The 19680-nt window shown below is 40.5% G+C and overlaps 1 protein-coding gene across 1 annotated transcript in view; it reads left to right on the forward strand.

Annotated features, from left to right (window-relative positions):
* ANO4 (anoctamin 4) overlaps positions 1–19680 on the forward strand; it is a 348268-nt gene that overhangs the window by 218679 nt on the left and 109909 nt on the right. The window contains exons 7-9 of the mRNA XM_023527448.1: positions 1477–1577; positions 4979–5023; positions 15854–15985. Of these exons, the coding sequence (XP_023383216.1) occupies positions 1477–1577; positions 4979–5023; positions 15854–15985 (278 nt within the window). The remainder of the gene's footprint in view (positions 1–1476; positions 1578–4978; positions 5024–15853; positions 15986–19680) is intronic.

The following is a 19680-nucleotide window of genomic DNA, read 5'->3' on the forward strand; positions in this document are numbered from 1 at the left end:
TTGTAGCTAGACCAGTTTGATTTTTTATAATATCTTGAGGATATTCATTCCTATGAATTAAGTACAGTATTTATAAGCCTTGCAAAAAAAACCCTAAATGAAAACATGAGAAATGATTACAATTGTACATCATCTACAACTGGAAAACAATTCCCTGTAGCACAAATTGACCCCAGTTAGAGCCCAAAGTTGAGCGGCTATTTTTGCCAGCTGCGAAAAAATACTAGATTGTTTCTAAATACTATTATAAGGAGAATCGAGCCACAAAGGCCTAGCATATGTCAACATTCTTAAACTATAAAACTTTAAATGACATGCAGTCCAGAACGACCCTGTGTGAAGAAGAGATGGATAAATCGTTGGCCACGTTGCTTATTTAAACTGGTTTGGCTCACTGTTTTCTCATCTTCTGCCTTCGTCCACAACCCAGCCCTCGCCCTGGGAAATGACTTCCAAAGGAAATCTCATCATTGGAGATGTCTCTTTGGCCAGAGACATAGGCTAAAACCTGTTAGGTGTTTATCAAGGTGCGAAGTCCTAGTTTTACTTCCCTAAGTTCTGTGTTGACAAAACAAACAAACAAACAAAAACCCACAGAAGGCAAAGATTTTGGGCCAGAGAACGTACTCCTTTGAGAAAGCATGGCCTGATACTGACCCAGCTTTAAGTCTCATCTCTTAGGCGCCTCTATCTCTCCACCAGCAACAACTTTCTTCGGTCTGGACGATCAGAGCGTCTCTCCCTCTCTCTGCCTCCACTGCAGCTCTCCCTTGTAATTGATTCTCCACACAGCAGCCAGAGTGATCTTTGGAAACCTAAATCCAAACAGCTTGTCAGTGTCCCTAGAATAAATTCCAGCCGTCTGGTCATGGCCGGTGAAGCCCTGCACGCTGTTGCCCCTGCTCACTCTCTTAGCCTCCTCTTGTGCCAGTCTGATTCCTACACTCAGTCTCTCTACTCTCTTTTTTGTCCCTCAAACATAAGACATACCGAACGATTTCTGAACTTAGAACCTTTGCGCCTGAAACACTGATCCCATGGTCTTTACCCAGTTGGCTCCTTCTTTACATCTCAGCTCACGTGTCCTCTCCTCAAAGAGGGCCTAAACCTTGACTTCTTCTCCAAAATAGTATGTGACCCCATCCCGTAATTCTGTTTCCCATTACTTTTTTACCTTCAGAACACTCATCACTATCTGAAATTATCCTCCTCTTTTTAACTTTTTGCCATCTTTTTAAATATATTTTTGCAGAATGTCAATGCCATTCATATCTCTTTTCTCACAGCTGGTTCTCCAGGGCCTGACACCCAGTGGTATATTTGTTGAATGAATAGACGCGCATTTAACAGCCCAGTTTACTGTTGAAGAATGCCACAAACTCGAACTCCATACAAGTTCTTGCATTCTAAGTTCCAACTTAAACTGTAGGAGACTTGGATATACTTTTCAATTTAGTTTCTTTTTTTCTGTTTCAGTCCTCTGTAATAAATAGTGACATTATCTTTGTGAAGTTGCATGCCCCATGGGAAGTGCTTGGAAGATACGCAGAACAAATGAATGTAAGAATGCCTTTCAGGTAGGTGTAAATATATTTCCCCCGACTCTGCCGCTTCGGTGTAAATGTAATGTGCTCTTCTTTCTCTCAGAATGAGTAAAACTGAAACGCAGTGCTATTACAGAAGAAAATTCTTCAGATATTTAGGAAGTGCAATATGTCTTCATGGCCAATAATGATTTCATGACTTTTTGTGAAATTTCCTGGCTGATTCATTCCTTAGCAGGTAGCTATTACTAGTGCCTGTGAAAAAGAATTTTCTAAGTAGCGTTTTCATTTCCACAGCGCCATTTTTGGAAGCCTCGTGTACTGCTGCATTGAAGGGCCAGACTCCAGGTATCAGCAGTGCTAGGCTGTATTCATGGTCATTACTGACAGGTCCCTTCCAGGAAAACATTAAAATCTGCTCCTATGGAAACACATCCAAGAAATTTCATGAAAATGTGCTCTATTGTTAAAAACAACCTATTTTTAAAATTTAAAGTGCCACTTTATAAATACTGTGCAAAGATAAGCGTTGATATTTATTCCAAGAAGAATAGAAACTACTTTGTGTGGATTGCTTAGTTGTTTACGAGGAATAATTTACCTTCATCTTAAAGTGAACATTCTTATTTTCCCTGTAGATTAAGGAAAAGTGATCTTCATTTGCTGGATGGAAATAAAATCATGTATTAAACCTGACGTTATAATTGCCAAGATGTGTGGGAAGTCCATAATGGAACTGGGCGAGGGATTTAGAAACAAGGACAGTTCCAAAGGGAATAAAGAATTACATACTTTGGGTTTGCAATTTGCCAATAAGATCAAGTCAGACAATAGGAAAGTGGCAAACTAGTGCCAATTCTAAAATCTGCCTCTTAATGAACTGTAGAAAGTAATAGAGACAAAGAATCAGCTGCATTCATAGAAACAGAGGAGCTAGGAGCACATTTCGAGAAGGGCTATTTGCATTCATAGGCCTGTAATATATCTCCCTGGTGGGTATTATTTTCTTTGTTTGTTGGCCTTTATGTTCTAGTATTAAGTCAAAATAGAGGCTGGGATTTCTAGCATCTATTTCCCTCCTGGCAGATTCTCAAAGAAATTGAGATAAATATAGTTCTCATCTTTGAATTTAAAATGTTATGAAGAAAATCTAAGAACCCAAAGATTTAAAATATGAATGTTTATCACTAAGAGAGAGCAGGAATAGCAATTTAGTTTCCATTGAAAATCATTACACTACAATTATAATTAATTAAAGCCAGTTATCAATGCTATAACTATCTAATATGGATTAATAATATATTGCACATAAGGACCACTACAAAATATGCCTGGGTGGAGTCAAATATCATACCAGCATCTTGTAGCCAACAAAGCCAAAAGTCTATCTTTTGATTAAAGTAAGGTAGTGAAACTTAGTGAAATTGATACCCCCTCCTCAGTAGAAATCTCACAAAATCTTCTGCCAGAACACACATCTGGAGCCAAGAACCCAAGCAGATGGTGGAAACCTGAGCAGTGTTAATGCACAGCATGTTCCCTTTGTACCTAGAAGGATTTCCTGTGTGAAGGGCCTGGCAGTCTCATTACCTAGAGGAAAAGTGCCATCTGCAAGATCACTAATACTTTTCTCATGCAGCATGAAGAGACTGATCCAAGCAATAAAATGAAAACCATATCTCTGAATACTAATCTTCTTCTTAAATGTAGAGATTCCTGCAGGACAACAATTTTAGGAGACGATACTATTGATGTGTGAACACTAATAGGCCTCATTAATATTGATGTGATTTTATCTGAGCATAATTTCACTTGATGCAACCTGATGCATTTAAAACTTATGTTATCATCTCATCCAGCGTTTCAAACAAATAACTCTATTTAAGGACATATAAGAATTTCCAAAGGAGGAGCTGCCCTGCCATAGCATTTCAATAAAATATACAAACACCAATTTGCCTGAATGTAAATGCCCCTAACAATCTCATCTGTATTTATTATTTTCTGCAGACTGTCCTTCTAAATTCCAGGGTTAGTCTCCTTGCATCGTTATTCTTACAGTGTTTAAAAGGAAGTTGAGGAATAGGTTTCTTGTGGGATATTGCCAGTGAGACTTTATTCTTAAATAGTTATGTGTCCATGAACATGGGGCTTTTCTTAAATTAATAGACTATTTTTAGAGCATTTTTAGGTTTACAGAAAATCAAGTAGATAGTACAGAGTATTCCCATATACCCTTTCTTACCTCACTCAGTCTTATTATTAATATCTTGCAACGGTGTGGTATATTTCTTATCATTCATGGACCAATATTAATACATTATTATTAACTAAAGTCCATAGTTTAGGGTTCACTCTGTGTGTCAGACAGATCTATGGGTTTTGACAAATGCATCGTGTCACGTATCTGCCTTTATGGTATCATATGGCATAGTTTCCCTGCCCTAAACACTTCCCTGCAATCCACCTATTCATCCCTCCCCCTTGGCCCCACCACAACCCACTGGCAACCGCTGATCTTTTTATCATCCCTATAGTTTTGCCTGTTAAAAACATGGTTGCATTTTAAGTTTTCACAGATAGGAAAAATAAGCTTTGGTATAGAAACTTTCCATTTTCCAAAAGCCAGATAGCTCAGTGACAGTTCAGAATACACATAAACTGCCTCAGTTTTATTACGGCGACATTGGTTGAGGCCCAGAATATGGAACGGGAGATTGCATTTTAATAAACCGTCTAACACATATTCTTTTTATTCAGACTGCCTAATGTTAAAAATTGCAGATGCATGGAAGTGTGACAGATCCTGCTTAAGTTCGATTTAAAAAATTCCAGGATTCTTTGGTTTACTCTTTAATTCACCTATAACCAGAGCCACCGATTAGGCAGTCTGCCCTAGTGTGGTTATTTACAACCGGGTGTTGGTACTGACTAGTTAGTGTTCTTCCCATACTGGTTTTAAAAAGCTATATTTTTATGTTACCCCGACTATATCAAATGTGAGAAGCGTTCTGTAAAGTGCTAGAGAAATTTAATAGTGTCCCGTTAAATTACGTACATTGTCAGCAGGCTGGCAGTGCATCTCTGCATCTCTGCATCCCTGAAAAAAAGCTGATCTCAGCTGAATCCATACAAATACCAATTACTCCAAATCATCACCCTGTACACGTTTTGTAGGCAAGTGGCAACCATAAAAATTATGGTAATGAGGAGAGGAAGATGTATCAATGGGAAACGTTTCATAAGATTTCATGACTCAAAAAATGCATGCCCGACGTTCCCGCAACATTTCTCACTGTTAATCTCTTTTTAGTTTTTTCTTCTTCACCTCTTACAGGCTTCTATCTTCAATCTCCTTTCCTTCCTTGCTAGTTCAAACTGTAACTGACGATGGGTTTTCTTCTCGACTGGCTTCATTTTTGCTGTTCTTCCAGGAGAAAAATCTATTACCTGCCCCGCCGGTACAAGTTCATGAGCAGGTTAGTAGCATGCTCTGTCGTGATACTGTTTGTTTGACTGTTGCCTTGTGTGCTCCAGCAATGACAGTACATGCTGGGGAAGATGGGCCTTAGTCACCTGGGGAAACTGTGTACATTCCAAAAATGGCTCTTTCAGGTTAGCCGGGAGAAAAAGAAAAAGCAAAAATGAAAATATTCCTCTCAGAGTGTTTTCTGTGACTTCCTCACACTTGGGAAGACACAGTTCATCTGCAGGTGGTGTGTTGGGGCTGTTTTTGTTCGTTTAAGCCCATTCTCTTAGATAAATTACCAAACATCCCAGCTGCTTAGAGTATCTTTGGCCTGAATGTTACTTTTTTCCACACAATTTCCACCCTCCATTATACGTAACTTGAAATCTTGACGTGCAATCCCCTTTTCAAAAAGCTGATGATTGCTAAACGCCCTCCCTTGTGGGCGGGGCTGTGTTAGTAATATTTTGTTAATAAAGTATGTAGATGTGCTACCTCATTCAGGAGCCCTTCCTACCCTCTTTTGTTTTTTTACCACACACCCAGCAAAAAAAATCCTTACTGTACTATATCTTTCCCAAACTTTTTTCTCCTTGTTGTTTGTTGCGAAGTCAGGGAGAAAGAGGAAGCATCAGCTCTGTCCTTGACTTTGATTGTGTTGTGGTGATTGACAGTCTTATTTCTAATTGGTCTTATGTGACCGTTCACCCTGAGCTGAGGTGATGATTAAACTTGAACACCACTGCCTTTCCCTGGAAATCACATACTTAGTTCAGTTCTGTGGGATTTAAGATTCAAGTTCACTCTATTTGTGCTATGTATAGTGATAAGTAAAAGAGTAATTGGTATTTCCTAGTGGCGTTACTCAGATGCACATACACTGAACAAAGCATGGTGTGAGAACTGGCATCCAAAGAAACTAAGATGTTATGCTTTCCCAAGATTTCCCTGTGCAGTATCCTTAGCAGGGCATTCATTAGGCAGTAGCTGTGGCATTTGAATTCATCCCAGTTTAGATTAGTCCCTTGTCGCATAATATGTACATACTATAAAAGCCTTATGCAACCCTTTAGCCTGTGTCAATAGTTCTCAGTAGCTCTTAAACATCAGCCAGCCTCAGAATCACTTGGAGGATTTGTTAAAACACAGATCACTGGGCCCCGCAGGGGGTCTGTGGTGGTCCTGGGGAATTTTCATTTCTTGTAGGTTCCCAAAGCGAGACTAATGCTGCCAGTTTGGAACCATGCTTTGAAAACCACTGGTCTTTGTGATAGGTCCATCTCCACCTTCACAATAAATTAAGAATGTGCGTGATTATGGATGGAGCGAATTAAAACTTAAATCACATAAAATCTGAAAGAAACTCAGTAAGGTGAAGAGAAGATTCTCCCAACTTTCATGGCACAGTGGAAATATCCAGTCTGTCCATACCGTTTCAGTCTGTTCAATGCAGTACATTCCAAATGCCTAAAAGAATGAGAAGTGGGGAGAAGGCTTACTCTTGTTCAAATTTGCCAAACAGCCTTCATTAAATACTAAACATAAATCTTTAAATCATGGTACTGGCTGACTTTGGGCAGATTTCCTCACGTATTTTAGCCTAAGTTTTTTTGCATTTGTGAAATGAAGACACTAGTCATCATTCTCAAGGGTTCCTGTGAGGTTCAATACCTAATACGTAGATCTTCAATAAACGGTAGCAGTGATTATTAGATGTAACATTTATAATAATAACCTTGTATCTTTTCCCACCTCCTTTCTGCTTCTAAACTTGTTATCCGTCTCCTCTAGTCTCTCCTTTCTTCTGCCCTCAAGCGACGAGTCCATTAACTCTGTTCTGATTTCACTTGTCATTTTCTCCATTTATATTCCCTGTACAGGCCTTGTCCACTCTCGACACAGTCACTTAACTTAAAACCCAAGGGCCATTCTAGATGATTTGCTCCCTCGTGTAATCAGTCTTTCGAGTTCTACAGGTGCTGCCCCAGGAATACCTGTAGAATCCAAACACTACTCACCATTTCTACCCCCACTGCCTTAGCTGAGCTCTCATCACCTCTCGCCTATTTTATATCAATTTATCTCCCTCCTCTGTTCTGACCCTCTTCCAAACTCTCTTCTAGTCATCTCCCTAAGTAGCAAATATGATCATGTCACTTGTTGGCTTCCCTGTGATGGGAAGTTAAAGCCGTCCTCTTAAAATACAGCCCTCTGTAAGTTGTCTTCATACATCTCTCTCCTACCATCACTCTTTGCTTCATCCATATTGAACCACTCATGGCTTGCAAACACCATTATGCTTACTCAGACTTATGTACCTGTGTATAGTTTTCCTTCTGGAAGATTCTTTCCCTTCTTGTTCACCAAGGTAATGTCCATTCAGTCCTTAAAACTCAGTCTACATGGTTAGGCCTTTTGACCAGGTTAAATGATGCCTCTTCTCTATTCTCCCATTGACCCCTTATATCTATGACATAGATATCCAGAAGGCAAGAATAGCTCATCCAACTATTAGCAAATAGTAGGTGGAGTGAGTGAATGAAATAATCTCCATTCATGCGTGTGAGGATTGGAATGGGGGGAAAGATCACAGAGAAAAGAAGCATAGAAAAACCAGGTCTGCCTAAAGGATCAGACAGACTTGAGGCTGAAACATCTGCTCACACTGTGAAGGAGGCGTGGGCAACGCGGGCTTGAAAAAAAATGATAAAAGGAACTGTGCTATCTCAAGGCTGGCTAGGGTATCAAATGTCATCAAGTCTAACCACTGTCACATACTTGAACCTATGCTGTTTGGTCAGTTAGCCCATGTTTGAATATCTTGAGACAGAATTCCCAAACACGTCGGTGGGTACCTCTGACTGTTAGAAAGTTCTTCTGTAATCTCTCTCGCGCTTTCACTCTGAAGAACACTTAGATTATAGTTCTGCCTTCTAGATGGATGAAAAATAATCTACAGAGCACAGAGGCAAAGTACACGAGGAATGTTGCGAAATGATAGACAGAAAGACTTAGTACTTGGCAGGTATTTGGAATTGAGAGTCGAGAAGTGAAATAGATTCCCATAGCTAAGGGATTTGGAAAATGTGGTTGAAAGTAAAAAGAAGGGACATCCAGAAGAGAGAGAGGAATGATGACAAAGGTGATCTTCATTTTAATAATTCTGTGTGATAGCTCACAGAAGGTCTTTGAGGCGTTAATGCCCCGAAGGCCGTTGGAGCTGATGGGAAAACAGTGGAAGCTAGAGATAAAGCTAAAGAATAAAATTTGGGGACCAAAGGCATAAATGTATGACTTTATCCAAGGGAGAAGATGGAATTTCCCAGTGCAGGGTGTAGCGACTGAAGAGCAGAGAGCCAGTAGCAACTCCTTGGAAAATCTGCATTAAGGAGACAGGAAGAAATGGGAAGAGGATGAAAAGGAGCAATTTAAGAAATAGGAGGAAAACTAAGGGAGAGCAGTGTCTAAGGCACCAGGAATGAGTTCCCACATGAAGGGGTGTTCTTCAGCTACTGATGAAAGATGAGAGATGAGAATCGGGTTTTGATTACCATGGTAACCATCATGCTAGCAGTCTCCATGGAGTCGCGGTTCTCAAACTTTAGTACGCGTCACGATCATCAGCAGGGTTTCTAATACTCAGATTGCTGGGTCCATCCCTAGGGTTTCTGAGGTGAGGCTCAATAATTTGCTTCTCTATCAAGATCCCAAGTGATGCTGAGGTTGCTGGTCTGGGACTACATTTTTGGAAATGTCCACTGAGCAGAGGGTAATGGAAACCAGATTAAACCAGCTGGAGGAGAACAACGAGGTCCTGACGAATCCGAGGCAGTCAGGGTTCACTACTATGATAAATTTTGTGGTAGAAGAAAGGAGAAAGAGGGCATAGGATTTAGAAGAGGAGCCAAGAAGAAAGAAGCAGATGAGACTATGGAACGCATGACCAATCATGTATTCTCCATATGTATAGAGGGGGGATTTTGAGTGAATAAGAGCTTGAGAAATCCTTGTTTCTAGAACTTGAAGAACAACTTACCAAACACTAATTTCTGGCTTGAAAAAGTCGATGCTACTTCAGGTGCATAAATCAGGACCATAGAAGAATTTAGGCTTTAGGAGACACTGGAAGACTTGGAGGGTTGGGGGCAGGAGAAGTCTAACTATAGTAGTATGATGCCGATTCAGAATGACCTTGAGCTTCATTGCTTACCACATAGAGTTAAGTTTTGGACATCACTATGGTGGTAAAACTGTGTGAAGCTCAATATTTGGTGTAAATTTTCAAGTGCAGTTTGTCAAAAAAATTGCATATCTAGTTTAACTCTTCCTTTCACCTCAGAACAGGCTGGTTTTGATGATGAGGAGTATCTGTTTCTTTGTAGCCAGGTCCGATGTTACAGACTGAAAGACACATCTACAACACGTCCTGGCTGTACACCAGTAATAAAACATTGACTTACGTTATTCTCAAATTCTCATATCATACTAAATATGCATATTTAATTTAGCTTTTAGTTTCATCCACATAAGCGATATTTCATTTTATTAATTCATGAAAGGATTTCTGAAACCAACATTTCTCCTTGAAGGATAAGAGATGTAAAGTTTCTGAGCAGGCGGAGAAAAATGATCTTTTCACAAATATCTTTTATTATAAAAAGTCACCTGACTCTCATAAAGTATACTCGTATATTAAAAAATATATATATTTTTGTAGTAAATGCTCTCTTCATTCATTTACTTGGTTTATTAAAGGTTCCTTTCACTTATCTTTGGGCAGACTTAATAGGCATTAGAAGTTATCTATCCAATTAAGAAAGGGAATTTATCTTCTGCCTTTTTTTTTTTTTTTTTGCTTTCACCAAATAGTACAGTAGTCTGTAGAAGATGTGGTTACAAAGCAACAAATCTGATTATTTGTGGGCGGCTTATAGCTGAAGTCTCATCACTACTCATTGCTTTTATCTCCACTCCCCCGTACACATCTGGTCTGAAGTTAGCCTTTGCACCGGATCCTACTGCATGGTACATGCAGTGCAGTTGTAATCTTATATGAGAATGCAGGCAAGATGACAAAATGGCTGGTATATTTCCATCCTCGTTTTAAAAAATTAATACATGTAAATGTTCCAAAGCCTTTGGACTCTTCTATAGGTATTTAGGCTGTGCCCCAGTTAGCCTCATGACCTAAAAAGAATCGTGTTAGCTTCCAACAATCCCTAACTTCTGTCCAGGAGACTTGGCTCTAAGAAGAGGAAAAAGAAATCCAAGCCTATTGGTGTCTAACTATTACCAGTCCAGGCAAGCTTCATTTACTGCAATGTAGGGCTGTGTGTAGAGTCTCCATAAAGAAAACAAAACAAAACAAAACATAACAAACAAAACAAAACAAAACAAAATCTGTATGTTCCCTTTAGGCATATTATCCCTGAAAACATAATCTAACTGTTCAAAATGTGATGCTATTATTATAGTATTCCGGTCTGGGGAAAAGCAGGTGTCTCTGAAGTAGCCAGTTTCATTTAATTCAGCCTAATTAAGTTGTCATTAGTACGAGCTCCCTTCTGCATGATTAGTGGCTCAAGGGAAAGGCTTTGTCTTCTATTTCTTCAGGGGATGCCCACAGCATCTAAGTAGGAGCTGTGCACACAGTAGTGGTTTATAAAGGCCTCCCGACAGGGTAGCATGTGGGTAGTAGACTCCTTTTCTTTCATCATACCACTCCTAGGGTTAATAGGATCATCTTCCCTTTACGGCTGAGGGAACTGAGGGTCAAAGAGGTTTCAGCACAACCTTCCCAAGGCACAGTTCCAAGACATACCTTGGGGTGGCACAGCATGACAGTGGGGGCAAGTCAGTGCCCATTTGCTTGGGCTGTGCCGCCAGCTCTTTCCAGCTACTCAGAACCTCACCTGCGATGAACCAGCAATTTTTTTTTTTTTTTATTTTGGTGAGGAGACACTTAACTTATCACAACGTTCTATGAAAGTTTTCACCTTTTAGGTCAGATATTAACTTGACAGCTTAGGGTCGGAAGTGCCCAAGTAGATGATCCATCTTCTCTTTATTGATTTGCCTGTGTATTCTGTTCAAGGGCTTTTGCCCAGTAAGTGGCAGAAATGAAACAGTGACAAAGTAACCAACCAGAATCAAAGCTAAATCATTAAGCCAACATTTTTCTTTTTCTTTTCTCTCAGTGGGGACTTCGTTAAGTAAGCCTCACTCCTATGCTGAAGAGACAAATGGGGTGCTTCCTGGTTGCTTGGTTTCTCGACTTTTACATATCTAAGTGAATTTCAGGATTGCCTGTTTAGGGATGTTTATTAGAAGCAAGATGGAAGCACAAACCTCAATATACAAGTGAGGATCAATCCCAAATCTAGAATTTTCATCGAGAGCTCTTTCTATAAAAGTTTATTGTCCGCTGTAAATATACATATGCCTTACTGTTAAAATGTACAACTGAAACTTACCAGATTTCATTAATCAATGTCACCATAAAAAAAAAAGAAAGTTCATTGTCCTCAGCCTTTTTTTTATCCTAGATACCACTACTTAATTGAGCATTTTTTTTTTTTTTACATCTGCGGTATTGTGCAGACACTTGATATTATCTTGTGGAGTACTCACTACTGCCTAATGCAGTGGGTATATTAATTAGCTCAGAGAGGTTTAGTCACCTGGTCAGTATGGTACTCATCACTAACTAGTGAGCTGTACAGCTAGAATGTGAACCTGCTTCCGGTTGACACCAAAGTCCTTCATTCTGTGTGAAAGGTTATCCATTACGCATTTTGAAAAGGGAAGGGGATGCTCATTGATGTGGCACAGTTTGGGGATGGGAATGCACTTGTGGAAGAGCAGCCATTTGTCATCCAGCCACAGAGAGACATACCCTTGTTCCCAGAGCCACCTGGCTGGCAGGTGGGGGCAGCAGATGGAACTTCAGCACCAGCATTGGGAGCCTGGCTAGCTGCAGCCAAGTCTCAAGGGGAAGATCAGATCAAGGCTGTTTTAAGAGATGTGTTGATTTCCTATTGCTGTTGTAACACATTCCTGCAAACTTAGCTGCATAAAACAACACAAATTTATTATCTCATGGTTCTGTAAGTCAGAAGTCCAGGGGATGGAAGCTTAACTAGTTTTTCTGCTCAGGGTCTCCCAAGGCTGAAATCAAGGTCTTGGTCAGCCTGGGCTCTCTGGAGGCTGTAGGGAGAATCTCTTCCTGGCTCATTCAGGTTGCTGGCACAATTCAGCTTTGTGCAGCCGTAGGTCTCTGTTTCTTTACTGGCTCATGGACAAAGGTCATTCTCAGCTTCTAGCTGCCTGCACTCCTAGCTCCTGGCCCTCTCTCCATCTTCAAAGCCAGCAATGGCCAGTTGAGTCTTGCTCACACTCTGAATCTCTCACCTCCTTTTCTGCTTCATCTCTCCTGTCTCCAGTCAAAGAAAGTTCTTTGATTTTAAAGGCGCGTAGGATTAAATTGGGTCTACCTGAGTAATTCAGGATGCTGTCCCTATTTTTAGATCTGTAACCTTACATCTACAAAGCCCCCTTTGCCATGTCACATGACATATTCATAAGTTTTGAGGATTAGGGTGTTTGCGTCTTTGGTGGGGGGAGATATTCTGCAAGTCAGATGAGAATACAAACTGCTGACCACATTCGAGTATTTGTTTTCTGTCATTGTAAAGAGCTCATAGCATGACCAGGGTGTGTGATGGAACCTGAACAATCCATGCTTCATCTTCCTATTTGCCCCAATGAAAGCCAGTCCACACTCCCCCATCCCTAGTTAATATCTCAAGGGTTTTTAATTTCAAGACGTCTTTCAAATCTTTCTTCCATGATAGTGTTTAAAAGCCCAGTTCTTCTATTTTCTGTCACTTTTACATTAGCCTCCATGGTCCTTAAGAAGTAATTAATAACACTTCTATCTGCCTGGTAATTTCTCCAAAGCATTTCATGCACATCGTCTTTTATAATCCACGTAGCAGCCTTGCAAGGTCAGGATGATGATGATGATGATGATGATGATGATGATGATGATGATGATGATGATTTATGATCCCATTTTTAAAAAGTTGAAAAATAAAACTGAAAGGTGATCGATTCGTGGAAGGTCACACAGCAGATAAGCAACAGAGCCAGGATTTAGATACCCCCATTACAAAGCCCAGCTTCCTTCTGCCATGCCAAGCACCCTCCCTTCCATTTTCACTTTTTTTGCCCCTATTTATTTTTTGATTAATTAATCATTTTCACTACCCTGTTCTTCACTACCCTCTCTCTTCACCATTTCCACCTTTCATTTAATTGCGGTGCTATAGGCTGGTTGCTGCGAGCTGCCATTTCATTCCTATAGAGTATTTATGCCTGATTTTTCACAGCTTTATTTGTTTTTATCCACATTGAGTACTGTACCCACCTGGATTTAATTCATAGTCATTGCATGCAGAGCCCAGATTTTGTGAGAATGTGAGTTTTGCAAATTGTAATCTGATTATTGCTACAGACTGGAGATGTGTGGGAGGTAAAAACTATATTATGAAAAACCTCTGAGCCAATATCTTCTTTCTTATTTTTTATTGAGGTAAAATTTTTATATACCATATTAGTTTCAGGTATACAGTATTATAATTTGGTACTTGTATATACTACAACATGATCAGCACCATAAGTCTAGCTGCCATCTATCACCATGCAGTGTCCTCATTCTTGAATGAGTTTTAAGGCAATCAGACAAAATAAAGCCAAGAGCTGTGAGGAAAGCCGTCAGCTTAGACTAGAAAGTCTAAGTTATGAGTCCATTTAAGGACTAAATCATTGAACTTGGGCAAGTGTTAGATGCCGGTGAAACATAATTAACTTTGAATTGAAAAAGACAAAACAGAATGTTAAAAGGCAAACTGGTTTCTCAAATTCTTATTTTTGAAAAAAAAAGAAAGAATAGTAATAATAACCAGTGCTTACTGTATATCAGACACTGTTCTAAAGACTTTCTGTACATATTGTCCAGTTAATCATCATAACCCTAGGAATTGAGTATCATTATCATGCCCATTTTTTACAGATAAAGAAACTGAGGCACAGCAAAGTTAAATAACTTACTGGCCAATGGTCACACTGCTAATATTTACAGAGTCAGGGTTTGAATCTAGGCTCTCTAGCCCCATGTTCTCAGTGATTGTCATACTACTTCTCGCAAGCTTCTCATCTCAGTATATTTTAAAGATCTTTAGAGAGACTGAGGGAGAGGATGACCAGAAGAATGAAGGATGGAGGAGATGGGAACTTTTTCTCCTTCTTGGGGCTTTGGGCCCTTCCAACCTATGATTTTTCCGGCTACAAGACCCTGGGTAGAATCTTTACTTCTATGTGTGCACATGTGGCGCGGATGGGTCCTCTTTGAGAGGAGGGGTCTAGAGAAGCTGTGAGGTTCTTTCCAGTTTGAACTTTCAGGGGTTCTGAAAAATGTATGGCCACCAGCAAGCAGAGTGGGATCATGGTGAGGATGAAACAATGCTGAGAATAAAAGATACAGTAAAAGATTTTACCATCTTTTATTTTATTCATTTATTTGTTTGTTTGTTTTATTTTATTTTATTGTTTTGGAGTCGGTTGGTAATATAATTAATACCTTCAGCTGGGCGTTTCCCTGAAAAGGATAAATTGCCATGTAAATATTTTTTTTAATTGGAAAAAAATAAGACATGCCCAGATTCCATGTGTTTTCAGTTAATAGACTTAGAAGGCATTTAAATTTTCTTTTCCTGAGAAATCCATCCCTTCTGTAGCCCTTAAGTGAAGATTTTCATTGTCAACTACTTCGATGGGATGATCCCTAAAATCCAGAGTCCAAAATCTGCATTCTGGTCCTGGCTTTATACACTGGCTGGATAATTTGGGTTAAATAATCATGGGTATGGTACCTGTCACTCTACCTCACAGAGATACTATTTGATATGTACTCTTGGGAAAAAGGAAAATTCCCCATGGTATAGATACTTGAGGCAGCATAATCATTTTAAACTCTGCTGTGGTTTTTGCTCCTGCCAGTAGTTTGCTGTGAGTGATTGAGAATCTGGTCACTCTGAAGCCAGATCTCTTCATCAGTACAAGTCATAGGGAATGAGAGGTAGCCAGGGAAAAACTGGCTTTTAGGATACTTTTGTTCTCCTTGACTTGACATCATTGTGTGCCCAGCCGGAGTGACACATGTGTGTCATGATGCCCCAGCACCATGAGAACCATAGGGTCGCACTAAATAGAGAGAAGCAAAAGATAAGGAGCCTGCCATCTGCTGAGAGGCTGCTCAGGGAGGGTGTGAGAGGCAGGAGGCAAATCCTGACGTCAGGCTCTCTGCACCAGTCAGCCCACTGGGATATGCTGTCAGCTCCTTGCTCAAAGTTAAACACAGCTAGAGCTCTTTCCTAACCAAGGGAAGATGGAGAAATTTTCCAAGCACAAAATGAGTTTCTAAAAATCTGCAGAATGTAAAAAATTAAGTTCTCTGCCGCTTTGCTTAGGAGACTGTCAACTTCCTTTCTAGACCCTTCCAGCCTTGTTAGGATTCCTTGGTCATTTGTTGGCATAACTCACGGCTGCTGTCTCATAGACAATGACGTTGAGGCAACTGGGTGAAATCAAAAGAACACTGAAGTTGTGGCTCTCTTCTTTCTGTCTGTAAAATGGAGGTGGGGAGCATGGGGTATCATGAGTGCAGTGAGAGTGCCTGGAGTATGTGGTGACATAATTGTGGCTTTGTGGAGACTTTCTGCCTGTTTCGGGGCAATGCTGACATGCTGTACCCTTTGGTCTTGCCTTTCATGTACCACAGGATCGATAAACAAATAAGCAGGTTTCGGAGATGGTTACCGAAGAAGCCAATGAGGCTGGACAAGGAGACACTGCCAGACCTGGAGGAGAATGACTGCTACACTGCCCCTTTCAGCCAGCAAAGGATCCATCAGTGAGTGCTTCTTCTGAAAGCCCTTGTCCCACCAAGGATGTGCAGTTGTGGTAGAGCCTTCTTCCTGCATGCCTTTGATTCCTTGGCACATGGAAAGAACAGCATAAATGTCCTTCTCCTCAGAGTCCTGTGAGTGTTCATATTCCTTTGAGTCAGGGTAAGCAAATGGCTGTAACAAACAATCCCCACATCTCAGTGGCTTAACACGATAGAACACACGTTCATATGTGCTTTGGGTGAATGGCCTTCTGCCTGGTGATTCAGAGACCCAGGCTCCTTCTGCCTTGTGGCTCTGCCAATTCGCAGTACTCAGAAGCCCCCCGCAGGCTCTTCTGTACCTAGCTAGCAGACAGAGAAGCTGGTCCATATCTTTTTTCTGTTGAAAAGGGTTGTTGGCTTGTTTATGTATTAGTTCACGTCTCAGTTCCCTTTTCTTCAGCAGCTTACCAAGTTGCTCCAAGAAAAGCCACATCACCTAGCAGCTGGCTTCCTGGGCTCATCTGTCAGACAGTCTCTGAAAAGGAAATTGTCCCTTTTGACATGTTGGGAGTGTGTGTGTGTGTGTGTGTGTGTGTGTCGGGGGGGGGGGGGTTGGCTAAGTAATGGAGTCTTTGAGGACTTGCAGAAGTGATGAAGAATTGACTCTGAAGCTTCTGCGATAACAAGAAATCATGACCAGATGGCAGGGTCGGTGGTAGGAGAGAAAAGCATGCCAAAGACGATAAAAAAAAAAAGTAGGCAAAAACAGCTTCTTCAAGTGGGGATAAATCAGGTCGGCCCAGCCTCGCTCTCTGCCAGACTTCAGGAATTCCTGGCTATCCCCGTTCCAGCCGTAGGGACAGTCTCAGTGAAAATGACTCACCTGAGGGCAGGAAAGGAGTGATAGATTAAAAAAATAATAATAATAGATCACCAACTTTGAGAAAAAAATAAACCAAATGGCACTTGTCAAGTTGTAGGGAGTGCAAGTTGGGGGCATGTCTTAGCAACAGAAAATCAGTGAAGTCTGTGGACTTCTAGAGAGCGAAGGAGAGAAGAACGACCAAAAATAGATGTTCCGCATCAAAATGCATAATATGTGATGCAAGGGAAGCAACTCAGTATGCTTCTGAAATAGCCGAACCCAGGATCCCCACGGGTCAGAATGATGACAGCCCAACCACGTTATGTGAACATCTAAAGGAGTCATTGAAGAAGACATGAAACTCCCACCCTGACCTTAAAATCCTAGTTAAATCTTCCATAGGAAATAAGAACTGAGAGGGACTTTCAGTTAACTCAGAAATCAGGACTTGTGGGTGTTTTCTTAAGAGGAAAAGACAGATGAAAGCTGACATGTTCTTGCTGTTAACTTTAAACCCTCGCCGTGCCTGTGTTGTTCATCTTGAAACTTCTTCCACAAGTGATTATTTGGTTTTAAATGCTTCTGGAGCAGAGTCTGACTTACATGCACATTTCCCCTTCTCCTGCACCTGAGAGGGTACCTAGGTCAGTGCTGGGAGGTCTCCTAGCACAGTGTAGGATGAACGGATGGATAGATGGCTGGATGTGTGGGTAGATAAATGGAGGGCTCACTGAATTCTGTGGTGTGTACTCTGGGTTTTGTTTTACTTCAAGGACTTATAGGTAAATGGAAGAGGAGTGGAATGGATGGATGGATAGTTGAATAGGTGGATGGAGGAACCAATGAAATCTATGGTGTGCACCTGAGGTTTTGTTTTACTTCAAAGGGATATAGGTAAATGGAAAAGGAAAGTTTCCCATGAATTTTAACGTCGGCTCCGTTTCCTGATATTCTTGCTTTAGAACAAAGTTTCTCAGCAGAGCTCTCAAAGTCAGAAGCAGCTGGGTGCCCATTAGGATCTCTAGAGATTAGAACCGAGAATCATATCTTTATAATGGTTTAAAAATATATGATAAATGAAGATGATAGCTGGCAGGAGAAGGGTATTCAGCCATCTCCCTCATACATTTGAGAAGCCTTTTCAACATGTGTGGATATTCATTCACCGAATAATTGATTCATTCAGCAGTCCCTCATTTGGTGTCTACTTCCTGTCAGGCACCGTTTTGGTACAGAAGATATAAAGGTAAAGCATATACAGTCTTGACCCTGTGTAGTAAAGACAGAAGACTAAAATAATAATAAACAGTATGGTAGGTCTGACTTAGTGCTTCATTCTTCACATTTGGTGGGAGGTTGGTAAGAGATGAGGGCTGGTCACAAGAAGAAAGTGCTTGAGATGGGTCTTGAAGGATAACACTTGTCTAGGTAGGTAAAGGGGAAGCATATCTTAAGAAGAGAGACTAATATATGTATAAAAGAACAAAGGCATGAAATATAATGGAGTGTTTGAAGAACTACAGGTAGTTTTTGTGAATGGGTATAAGGTGTGAGAAAACCTGGCATTATAGTTTGAACAAAGAGAGTGACTATTGGAAGATGAGCTTTCAAGACAGGAGAACTGCAGAGGAAAATGCAGAGGGACAGTTGGAACGAAACCTAAGAACCAGACCTGAGTGGGACCAAGGAGAGAGCTTAGGCAGTTCTATCATGTGATTGGGGAGATGAAAAATTAGACAAGACCTTGAATGTTATGGGCAGTGGGGATTTCTTTCTGTTCGAGAATTGTCATGCCATATGAACAACATTCCTTTAATGAATGTGTGAAAGTAAGGCTTGAGGACCACTGACTGTCAAGTTGGAAACAATAGTTTGGTGCAATCAGAAAAAAAATGTCCCTAAGGATGCTTCCAGAGTGATGTTAATAGCTTTAAAGTAATCAGAAGTATCTGCCTAATGAGCTCCGGGGGTTATAACATGATCTCCTGGTTTTCCAAATGTAATCCAAAACCCCATGCGACTTCTTGTTTTTGCAGAATGTTCGATATTGTCTTTGTTTAGGAAAAAAAGAGAATGATGTGTGTGTGTACATGAATGTAGTAGAAAAAGAGACAAAAAAAAATTAGAAGTTTAATAAATAATGATCAAAGTGGGAAAGAGCGTTACAAATACTTTGCTGTCAGGATAAAACCCAGACTCCTAAGTTAGCTCACAACTCCTGCTTCCATCTCCAGGTTGTGTGCTTTGATCTCCTCAACTCACTGTGCCCGCTTGTTTCCTGTCTGCACGTGTTCTGTCCTCTGCCTGGAATACCCTTTCCTTGAGGCTTCCTTCTTTCAGGTTTCATCAGAGACATTTCCTTCAGAAATCATTCCAGGATTCCCAGCCTCCATCCCAGTTCTGGGTGAGGTGTGCCCTTCTGTGTCTTGGTAATATTTTTTTCCATCATAGCGCTTAATTAATAGTACCATTCACTTTCATTGCTTTGTCCTCGACTAAGCTCCCTGAAAGGCTATGTTCGTATCATTGTTTTTGAATCCCATTGTTGGTGCTTACTAATGATTTGTTAAAACAAAATAAATGAATAGATGAAAATAGGAGAATCATGTGAGTAAAGAAGAAAGATGATGCGAAGTTAGCTCACTGTACACTCATCTCAAAACTAAATTCGAGACATTTTCTCCTCTAGCATGGTTCACCTTCATTGTCCCTTATCCAATAAAAGGCACCGATATTTTTACAGTTAATGAAACCATAGTCTAGAAGCTTTATAGACACTGCCCTCACTTCCACTTCCCACATCTAATACATCTCCAAGGGCTGGTGATATTTCATCCTAAGTGTTTCTTTA

Source organism: Pteropus vampyrus, unplaced genomic scaffold (assembly GCF_000151845.1).
Source record: "Pteropus vampyrus isolate Shadow unplaced genomic scaffold, Pvam_2.0 Scaffold16, whole genome shotgun sequence".
In the NCBI taxonomy this organism is placed as follows: Eukaryota; Metazoa; Chordata; class Mammalia; order Chiroptera; family Pteropodidae; genus Pteropus; species Pteropus vampyrus.